Consider the following 11,890-nt stretch of genomic DNA (forward strand, 5'->3'; position numbering starts at 1 on the left):
ACAAACTAGCTTTGCTTCAAAGGACGCTCTTTTATAGCCAAGCTGAATAAATGTGCTAAAAAAGACAGGATAGCAGTGTAGGGTTCAACTTGCCCTTTTGTGAAACCAGTGATGCTGTTGAGTGAAAATGTTAAATGTATTATGGTGCTTTCATAACAGGACACAAAGCTAATTGTTCACGCCTTGTCATTACATTTTAAATCAATGCAGATAAACATTTTATTTATGTCTGTATGATGTTATTGTGAGAGTGGACGTAGCAGCTACAATGGTATTTTAACCTAGCCTATTCGATCCGATCTTCATTACAGAGGATGCCATGGTCACTGCTCTTCATACTGCACTGACCCACCATGTGAGGGTGCTCTTTATAGACGTTAGTTCTGTTAGTTCTGCCTTCAACAAAGTCATCCCAGGCAGACTGGTTTAAAAACTGAGCCCCATCCTCTACTCACTCTACACTCACGTCTGTGCCCCCACCATTCCACCAACACCATCATTAAGTTCACGGACGACACAACTGTGGTTGGACTCATCTCAGGAGGAGATGAGACAGCCGTCAGAGAGGAAATACAGAAACTGTCAGTGTGATGTTCAGGGAAAAGTCTTGCCCTCAACTCCCCAAAAATGAAATAACTCATACACTTCCGAAAAATCTGTGCACAACCAGAGCCACTATTCATCAATGGCAACTGTGTGGAAAGGGTACCGGCTTTCAGGTTATTGGGCACACACATCTCTGAGGATCCCTCCTGGACTACAAACACAACCACCATGGTCAGAAAAGCCCAGCAGAGACTTCCTGAGGGTCCTCATGACAACAAACCTGCAGGATAAATCATTCTGATATCATTCCATCACTGTGCCATTGTGAGCGTGCTGGCATACTGTGTAACCACATGGTATGCCAGCAGTTCAGAAAAGGACAGGAAAGCCCTTCAGAGGTTGATGAACACGGCCAGAGGGCAATAGGCTGCTCGCTGCTTTTCTTTGGAGGTCCTCTTCAGGCAACGCTGCCTGAGCAGAGCAGGCAAAATAGTAAAGGACTCGTCCCACCCTGGACACAATCTGTTTGCTCTTCTGCCCTCTGGTGAACGGTACAGATCCATCAAGAGCTGTACAAACAGACTCAAGAACAGTGACTTTGAGTCATGTCCAGGCAATGGCACAGTACAAAATGTCTTGCATATCCAAATCAAATATTGTTTATTAAATATTGGAGGCTTTACAGACATACAGCATACACACCCTCTGTCTTTAGACCCTTGCAGCTTGGTAAACGTAAAAATCCCAAAGAAATGCCACAATTAACAGTGCAGCATCCACATTACAATATGCATGGTGTCACTTCAGATCCAGAGTGGTGGTATGTACAGAGCACTGGTTAAGACAGACCTATCTAGGTTAGACCCACAGCCTAGCTATTAGGTTGCCTTTAATAAATAATGGCCAGTAGGATTTAGGTTGAGCGTCTAGGACAGGGGTATTCAACTAAAATTCAACGAGGTCCAGTTAGAGAAAACCTCCCCATGCAAAGCTCCGGAACATCAAAATGTCTAAGTTGCTTTATGAATTAGTGTGATATATATTGAAGTAGCCTGTACCTTTATCAACGTCTGCATGTAATCAACAACTGACTGCCAATCAAATAAATAGAGTACAATTCATAAACAACAATATTTATTGTCAATTAACATTGAACTATCAAATCAATCAAATCAAGTTTTATTTATATAGCACATTTATAAACGATTTTTGGTCGAGCCAAAGTACTGTATAAAAATAGCCTACAGTAGAGACACTTTACAGCAAATACAACAGACATAGATAGACACCCTCTATCCTTAGACCCTCACATCGTACAAGGAAAAACTTCCAGAGAAAACCCACAGTTTTAAAGGGGAAAAAATGGGAGAAACCTCAGGGAGAGCAACAGAGAAGGGATCCCTCTCCCAGGACGGACAGACGTGCAATAGATGCCGTGTGTAAATCGAAGAGATAATACATTATACAGCATAGGTAGACCAAATGTTAGGAAATGCATGTGTCTGTAATAAGAAGAAACTATAAAACTATACAGATATACAGTAAATACTGTGGATATGTGTAATGTTGCTCTCGGGCTGCATTTCAAAATAAAATAGAGAAAATAAATAAAATAGCTTTTGAAAATATGTGCATCTTAAAGTGCTTAATTTTAGATAAATAAAATAAAGTGTAGCAGCAGCTTGAGTTTCCCTTTTTCTTTGTTAACCGTTTCACATAATGACTTAACAGTTTCAGACGATTATAGAACAATATCAGTCTTTACACATCATAACAATTGAAAAGTTTTAAGTTTTCTCTTTCTTTCCGTCTTATATTGCAGTCCCTCACTCACTTTTTTTATTCAGTGCGAGAATTGAGCTGGAGCTTGTCCTGCCAGGAGTTTAAATCGGGGCTTAAATGGCGTCAGGGCCATTATCATACAAACATGTAGGTGCTCATTGGTTAGCCTCGGTTGGCCTGCGCTGGAACGATATTTATTTTTTGTGACTTCAGTTCTGACTTGAGAGGGAATGTTTGGTCAAACACTTTGTGTTTTGTCTCAAAGTGGCGTTTTGGCACTTTTAATGAGCGCCACGGTCTCTGAACAAATGAGACAAACTGGTTCTGTGCTTCCAGTGGGCAGGATGAACATGAATGAGTCCGTCCAGTCAGGGTTAAAAGCTCTGTTCTCACTGTCCACTTTCCTCTTCTTGGAGAGCGCCATGTGTAATTATTTGTCTCTCCCTGTCTGCCTGCTGCTAACCTGCCTGTTCACTCTCCTCTCCGCTTCTCTCCCTGTATCGCTAATTATTCTCTTCACACTTTCCTCTCCGCTTCTCTCTGCCGCGCTCACGTCTCTTCTTCTGTGTTTCTCTCCCTGTATCGCTCACTCCTCTCTTTCGCCCTCTGTCGGCGGCGGTTAATATAGAATCGCCCCGTCAAAATTGAAATCCCCTATTAATGTAATGATTATAGGTCCGGGTCCGCATAGGTCGGCGTCTGGGTCCGGATCCGGACCGCTGACCGCCTGTTGCCGACACCTGGGCTAGAGCTTGTAATGGCATATGATTCGATTGGCTGACGTTTCCATCGAAGCTTCAAAAGTTGAACATTGCTCAACTTTTGAAGAGAGCAACGCGAGCAAAGCGAAGCGACGGAACCACAATGCAGATCGGCAAAGCGTGACGTCACCCCATTCAAAGTGAATGGGCAGAAGTGTTGAAGCTTTAACGCCGCCGTGTGGATGGGCCGTTATGCTGCTGCTGCAGACGATGAGTTCAGCTCTCCCCCTGTAACATCCGGCTGTGTACCTGTCCAAGATGGAGTGCTCCAGTGTCTCTGTTTTGGCTTGTCAGATCTAATAAACATTTCTGTGTGTTCTTGTGTGTGTGTTCGTGGGGGTTCTTTGTGGTTTCTACAGGGAGTTTGCCAAGGAGAGAGAGCGGGTGGAGAAGAGGCAGGAGTTCCTGAAGCTCCGCAGACAGCAGCAGATGGAGAGAGAGTTAACCGGGTACCTGAAGTGGATCTGCAAAGCTGGTCAGAAACAAGCACACATAAAACATTTGAGCAGTAACTGAAGTTGACACAAATATGATGGGATGGTGTTTGTGTTGCAGAGGAGGTGATGCTGGCTGAGGAAGACAAGCATGCAGAAGAGAAATCTCTGGATGGAGCGTGGTACAAAAGGAAACAAACCAACTCTGGTGAGAAACACATTGTCTTAAAGTCTAGGGACAGTTTAGAGAGCAGCCCATACTGTAAAAGATTATGAATAACAAGGCTTCAACCTATTGTGCTTTCAGCTGATAATGTGACAGATACACACATTGTGCATGTGTTTCCTTCTTCCCAATTTGCAAAGCCTTTGTGTAAAGAACTTGTTGTTTCACTTCTCCTGAAAGTCTGCCTCACAACCCATGTTCTATAATCCCTATAAAATGCAATATGTATTACTTGATAATAAACTGCTACATAATATTACATTAAATCAGCTAATCACTTAAATAAATAGAGCCTCCAGTAATTGTTTCTATTTAAAGTCAAAATGTCTCCTGTGAAAACAAAGCCTATCACATTGTTCCTCCCTGTGAAGCTCAACATCACTGAGCTCACATTGACCCAGTCACTCAGTGCTAGTCCTTTTCACCTGCCTTAACTAGTACAGTATTTAAACACACTCAGAGTGGGTCAGTCATCATGGATGATGGTCCGTTAGAGACTACTAGATGATGACAGCGCTGCCATCAATGTATAATGTGTGGAGGTACATATCGGCAGGTAAATATTTAAACCCTCCTTTCGTGTTTGGGTCAAATCTGACCGATTTACTACTTTCATCAATAATAAATATTGTGTTTTACATTTGATTGCTTCAAGGCCTTATAATATCCTCCACAGCAGGTATCTGAGGATATAAAACTGCTGGTCCCCATTCCCCACTTTCATTGAATTTTGAGTGCTTTAGTCAACTTTAACACCTATGATGTTGATGGTCAAAAATGACCCCCATAGGAAATTAATCGGTAACCCTAGATTATGGTCATTCATCAGATAGTGCACACCCACAAATCAACTAGATGTTCATTTTTGAATTTTCAGTGATATTCTTTATTTACTGCAGTTATTCATTTGAACCAGTAGTCTGACATTGTTTACAGCTCAATAGGGTGTTCAATAACATTTGGTGATGATTAAAGGTTTTTGTGTTAATGTAAGAGCAATAAAAAAGACCGGTCAAATGTGACCGGGAAAACCAAAGTAAGGGGGGAGAAACACGACCAGAGGGTTTAAAGCACTTTAATTGGACAACATTGTAGAGAGGTGCCATTTGAATGCAAGTGCATTTACCATTAGTAATTCACAGTATTAGTACTTGATGGGTAGCTGTCCTACTGTTAGACCTACCACCAGCTTCTAGTTGATGATACACAGGTCATTTCCACTGGCATTCCCCTCTGAGTGTGTGTGTGTGTGTGTGTGTGTGTGTGTGTGTGTGTGTGTGTGTGAATTCTCTTCCACTGTAACAGTCACAGTGATCATGGTGCCGGGGTGGGAGGGTAATGAGATTAGAATGAGTTCAGAGAGGGAGGCTCACTGGAGTTCAGAGGCAGCGTGGGAGAGTGAGGGTCCTTCACACAACTTTTAGAGCTCTTTTCTTCTCTGTTCAGATTCTCTGCCTGATTTGTTATGGCTCTTAAGAGTACAACTGAACTGTGCTACATTGTAAAACACAGTGGCGAGCACTGACCTTTATACCTAGGCCCTCCCGCAACGATGTCATTACTATCACTGACATGAGCCATCATGAACAAACTTATGCTAATCATAAATCTATCGATCATAAATCTATCGATTAGAATTATGATTATAAAATTATAAAAGTAGCATAGACATGTGGATATTATCCGGCTGAACAAAACGTGCATTTATATAACATGTTCGTTTTCCACAGACCTTATTTCGAGCTATTTTCACAAATCCTATGGAGAAATCCCATTGCTTTTTTGTCGAGGGAACCCATGCGCAGCTTACTTCCGGGTTTTAGGACGTGTCACTGCACCACTCTATAACACACATGCATAAACTTCACAGCGGGCGGAACTTGTCATAAAGTCCGCGAAAATAAAGCCCACCCAGTTACTGTAGCTGGCCCTCTGTGAATTTACAGCTGGACCAACGATCATATCTTCACAGTAAATTGCAGAGAGGGCCAAAGGAGCTTCATTCATTCAACCCTTCACATTCCAACCGAAACTGAACAGGCAGATTTGCAGGATTTATTTCTTTGGAAATGTTATTTGAAATACAATTAAATCAAGTTATTTTGGTAAAACTAATGAAAAATATAACTAAAGAAATATTTAAAAAAATTATTTTTCAAATATTATTTTTTAGAATATATTAGGCCCTCAGAGAGGGCCTAATATATTTAGGCCCTCTCTTTATTGTCATATACCCAGCAGCTATATATTAGATGCCCTCACTCTCTCACCATGATAGTGAATGTCGTGTAAAAACTGTTTATTTAATAACCAAGGCCTTTAAATTGCTCCTATCAGCTGTTTTCACTTCCACTCTAGTGCTTCAGAGTTTCTCTTTTGATAAGATGTATGTTCCAAAATGCACGGTTATTTAAAAGACATTTCAACATAAGAATCTCTATGTTTGTTAAATTACGTACATGACATAACTTTGCTTAATAGGCTGCTTCAGAATAACTGAACAATGACCTTTGGTTTCAAACAGGACAAACTGTAGTGTAAATTACTCTGACCTTCTTGTTTTGTATCTGTCAGAATATTACTGCGTTTTGAATCTACTCATAGGAGTAACAAGACTTTCCAGCACATATCTATAGTTCTGATAACCACTAATAACGCTGTTTAAAGAGCCTTCATCAAGCCAGTTATTATTATAATTAAAACCATAAAATGTCAGTAGTAGCAATTGTTCTGGTTCCCAGAGCCCAAGTTGATTTATGTTTAGATGTCTTGTTTTGATGACTAAAGGCTCAAACCTAAAGAGTGTTTCAGCCCTAAATATAAGATTATATATATATGATATAGGTTCCTTTCTTGTTGTTTTATTTTCTATACATATAATTTCCTCAGATAAAACAGAAATGTGGTTTTACTCATTAGACCTGTGCTTTATTTTAGTGCCCTATAGTCCAACACGAAGGGATTGATATTGAATAAATGGGACTGGTCAGACATGGCGACATATGAAACTTTAATTAAGATTTTTTTTTAAAACCTTTGTGATGAAAGCAAATGATGAAAAGAAGAATGAAAAAGGAAGAGAAACAATCTTCCTTATTAACATTAACAGAAGAGTGTGGTTCAGACGAGCTGCCTCATGACTCTGCTGTTTCTTTCCATGTTCTGATGCAGTGCTCAAAAGAACCAAGAAGAGTAAGAATGACCTCATCAATGCTGAAGAGGGCGAGGACAACTTCACTGACATCTCATCTGTTGGTGAGACACCAGATCTGTTATTGTCAGACCCTCACACTGTGTTTGAAGGCAACACTACAATCACACTATACAATCACACTGTAGTTCACACTACAATCAGAGAGGATGCTGTTTTGCTAGATTGTGACAGATTGTCAGACGTATTAAATGGACTCTCGTAGTGAACTTTTTTGTTGAGTTGAAATATCTTTGCACCAAGAGGCCACATTGAAAATATTATACTTTAAGAGTTTTTTATCAGTATATTCAGTGGATCCACACATTCTGCAAACACACTTTAACATGTTTTTAAAAAAAAGGTTTCCTCTTCCTTTCTTTATTTGAATGTTTTTTGGAGACAGTAGAGGTAAATTATCCATTAATTCAAGTATATCCTTTACATCCAAAGAACAAAGGAATACACTTTTTTCCAATCCGGCGACATGACAAATGTACCTTTAATGTGAAGAAGTTGCAGATATTGTCAGATATGGGTAGTTGAATGATTTAGAAAAGTTATGATTGATACAAGCAAACCTATTTATTTCACACACACACAAACACACACACACACACACACACACACACACACACACACACACACACACACACACACACACACACACACACACACACACACTATTCTTCCTTTGCTAATGCAATTATAATATCAACATTGTTTTGTAGTTGAATGATTTAGAAAGGTTATGATTGATACAAGCAAACCTATTTATTTCACACACACACACACACACACACACACACACACACACACACACACACACACACTATTCTTCCTTTGCTAATGCAATTATAATATCACATTTTTTTCTCACTCCCTTTTGAATCCAGTCATACTTGACATTCGGGTTTAATTTAAGTTACAGAAGGTTTATTATAGAACAGCCTAAAGGCAGTGGTGAACAACATGGCGCTACGATTTTAAAAGCCAAAAGATAATGAAAAGTCCTCACATGAAAAAGCTGCGGTTGAGATAAGTCTTAAGAACATTTATACATTTATTATATCACATTTATTACATTTGTTCTTATGGTTCTTCCCATAAATTCCATCTTCAATCTAACAATTACATTTCTCTGCAGTGAATTAGTGTGTTTAGGGCCATAACGATAGAACTAGGGTAAACCAATACCAAAAAAATTATTTCAACAATCTTGGATGTCTCTGCTAAGTGTGAATTGTATACTCATTGTGTGAAACAAACACACTTTTGGAAGAGTGGGCAGAGCTGCAGCTGCATTTGTGCTGCCCCGTCAACTCGGGAAGAATTATATCCCTGGTACTTGTGTAACATGGAAGAATGTAGAACAACAACAGCATCAGTTCTTGTGACATCCCTACTTTTGTTATAAAACAAGGCTCAGGTTGAAAGTAGCTGCCCTCAAACAGAGTCTGATCTCCTTGGTTTAAGACGAGGTAACTTTATTGCATTTTGTATGTTTTGCTCCAACTGCCCCCCCAGGGTCTCCGTTCGCCCGGGCCAGCTTGAAGAGCAAGAACGAGAACTCGTCGTACTTTAGGAGGAAGGAGAAGAGGCTCCGCTTCACTATCCGCCACCTGGTGAAGTCCCAGAGCTTCTACTGGACCGTGCTGTGTCTGGTGGGCCTCAACACGCAGTGTGTGGCCATCGTTCACTACGACCAGCCGGAGTGGCTCACCTTCGCTCTGTGTGAGTTTATACACTGTCTGTTATGTCATGTAAAACAATATTCCCATATGGTGCAACTATTTATATTACCAAGCATATTTCTACAGTACTGGCTCTCCTCTGTTGGATCTCTCCACCCTCACAGAGAGGTTAGAGGTTCCACAGAACTGCGTCCAGCACTGTGTAGCTCCTCATTTTACCATTCACATGTTTAAAAAACAGCCTCTATACATGCTAATTATTGTAAAATATTAGGGCTGGGCAAGTTAACGCGTTATTATCACATTAACTAATTCAGTTAATAATGCCGAAAATTATTTGATCGCGTGTTAACAGTCATTATTTTGAAAGTCCGTTGCTCACTGGCTCTGAAGACACATACAGACAAACATGGGTCATTGCTACATTAATAATTGTAATCGTTGCCCAGCACTATACAATTATGTTATGCAGCTGTAACGTAGACTGGTCTGCATAATGATACTGTATGCACCTGCTCATTCTGTGTGTGATACTCTGAAGCTGCCTTCACATGAAGCAGTCAATCCGCTCTGCACTGGCTCTACGGATGTTTTCCTGGGAATGTGCAGAGAGTGCTGTGCTCAAAGTGCACAAGCTAACAGTGCAGGTAACCATAGAAACAACAGCAACTATCTGTGTGCACCTAAAGGCTCTGCCCGACCTCGTGATGAGGCAGGAGAACATCTCCTCTCTGTGAAGGCAGCTTCGTGTAAACCATTTGTGCCTCACTTGATACAAAAAAAGCTGCTCTCATTTCCTTAGAGGACCAAAAAAATGCTGCCATAAAATGATATGGATATTTTATTATGAATTACATTTTAACCATAATCCTTACCGATCATAACTACCTAATATGTATTAATGTACGGAGTGTTTACCCTATGCCATCAACGTCCCTAGTGGAAACCAGGACAAATGGCATGCAATTGCCTTTAGGGCAGACATGAGAAAGTGGCTCAGTCCGGTGGAAAATAGTAAAAACTACAACTTGAACTTGAACTTGATTGACAGCCTGATATCATAGGTATCATATGTATGAATTTATAGTGATGGCATTGAAATAACAGTTTTAATGGGATTCATTGACACTTTGTCCTGAAGGGTCTGAGTTTAGTTTTTTTTGGATACACACATGTATTACAGACTTCATAGGTTCTGAACTCCCAAACTTTGACAAAAAATCCTAGTGGGATATAAGAAAAAAATTGTATCTGCTCATGCATACAAAAAGCCTTTGGTGTCATGCTTTGGATAAACAGAGTGTAGACAGATGTAAAAACATACATCACACAGGTACCATTTTACATTTCATTAACACATGTTAGCAAACATACAGTAGATCCTACCCACTCTGTTATGGCAGTATGCAGCATTATATTCTCAAACAATAGACTCTTTCTGTGTCCTATTTGCTGAGGGCACAGCTGAAGAGCCAGCAGAAGCTGCTCTATTGAATTGTACAGAATTGTGTTTTAGCCCGGGACCTTGATCTGTGTTTCCTTATCGTCCCCTGGCAGATCTGGCCGAGTTTGTATTCCTGGGCCTGTTCCTGGCAGAGATGTCCATGAAAATGTACGGCCTGGGACCCCAGAAATACTTCCACTCCTCATTCAACTGCTTTGACTTTGGGGTGAGTCTCATGTTCAGTCACTCCCTGGTGGCTCTTAGTGTGAGCATGTGTCGAGTCACTCAAACAATCCAGGACGAGTGCTTCCAGAAGGAAGTACTGTATGTTTGACTGTTGCTAGAAAAGCAAAATGACTGCAGTGTTTGGAAATGGAAACTATCTTCGTAGGTGATTATCGGCAGCATTTTTGAGGTCATCTGGGCAGCCATCAAACCTGACGCGTCGTTTGGGATCAGTGTGCTGCGAGCTCTGAGGCTGCTCAGGATCTTCAAAGTCACCAAGTGAGTCTTCAGAGTATCCTGCCAGAGTGCTGGAAACACTGCTTATGATATAAAGTGCATTTTATATTAACTTTATATTATATTGTTGTAACCCACTGCAATGCCCCTCATTTTCCTCCTGTTCTGTTTAATGACCAGCTGTTGAAACAGTAGAGGAGTTCATAGATGTGGGAACCTTATTTGATTGAACGTCTTATACCACAGAATATATATATATATTTGTAAACAATGCAGCGGGAATTGGATATATACATTTATCTTGCTGAAAGTGTTTTAACTTTTTTTAATAGTCTGGGCACCTGGGGGATATCATTAAATCATTATGTTTTATATATCTGTGTGTGTAGGTACTGGAATTCTTTGAGGAACCTGGTGGTATCCCTTCTCAACTCCATGAAGTCCATCATCAGCCTGTTGTTCCTCCTCTTCCTCTTCATCGTGGTGTTCGCTCTGCTGGGCATGCAGCTGTTTGGTGGACAGTGAGTCATTCAGTGAACCTCATTTACACAATTTGCATTAAACATTCTCAGAGTTTATACTGAGTCTGAACAAACACACCTAATATACAAGATTGAATGCACCTGCCTTTTTTGATAGCACCCTGCAAATCAGATTACCAGTGTTGTTGTTGGGGTAGTTACTCAAAAAAAGTAATGCATTGCACATTACTTGTTACATTAAATCAGCCTTTCCCAAACTCAGGGACCCGTTTTCATTGGGTCGCCATGTTAAATGCATTGCTTCACACACACAGTGTCAGAGCTGATGGCTGCGTTGCAAATACAATTTTTTTATAATTTTTGTATTTTGAAAATGAAATTATGCAATATAGTATCGTATATTGAATGATTTAATTTTCTAAATACAAATAAACTAAAAATAAAAGATTGTATTTGTATCAGCTCTGACGCGTCCCCTGTGAAAGTTTTCGCGCCATCTGTTTATTGTTTATTGTCTGTTGATTAATCCCGATCGTACATGATGGCAAAAAGGCGATACAAAGAGGAGTTTTTAAACGTTGGCTTCACAAAAGCTGTTAGAAATGGAGAGGAGCGGCCTCAGTGTGTTTTATGTGGAGAGGTGCTCAGTAACGAAAGCTTGAAAATGAATAAATTGGACCGGCATCTCCAAACAAAACATCCTCTGCATCGGGACAAATCGAAGGATTTTTTCATCTGCAAAGAAGAGTCGTTCAAGAAGCAGTGTTTTGACAGCGCTAAAGTAAGTCACTCATTTTAATCATTTGATTTGTGTGTTTGGGATTTTGTCAGGGTCTGTTGTGAAATTGTTTTGTTAATGCAAAGTTGGA

The 11,890-nt window shown here is 40.2% G+C and overlaps 1 protein-coding gene across 1 annotated transcript; it reads left to right on the forward strand.

The window, feature by feature from the left end:
- Window positions 1-3,271: 3,271 nt before the first annotated feature.
- LOC104943622 (probable voltage-dependent N-type calcium channel subunit alpha-1B) lies at window positions 3,272-11,060 on the forward strand (the record flags this gene model as incomplete). Its single annotated transcript, XM_010769076.1, has 8 exons — window positions 3,272-3,360; window positions 3,449-3,564; window positions 3,645-3,731; window positions 6,921-7,004; window positions 8,458-8,673; window positions 10,191-10,303; window positions 10,469-10,581; window positions 10,929-11,060. Coding segments are annotated over exons 1-8 (950 nt in total), but the record flags the coding sequence as incomplete, so codon positions are not given.
- Between the last annotated feature and the right edge of the window lie 830 nt (window positions 11,061-11,890).

The sequence above is a fragment of the Notothenia coriiceps genome, unplaced genomic scaffold, assembly GCF_000735185.1.
Source record: "Notothenia coriiceps isolate Sejong01 unplaced genomic scaffold, NC01 NC01_scaffold00006359, whole genome shotgun sequence".
NCBI lineage: Eukaryota > Metazoa > Chordata > Actinopteri > Perciformes > Nototheniidae > Notothenia > Notothenia coriiceps.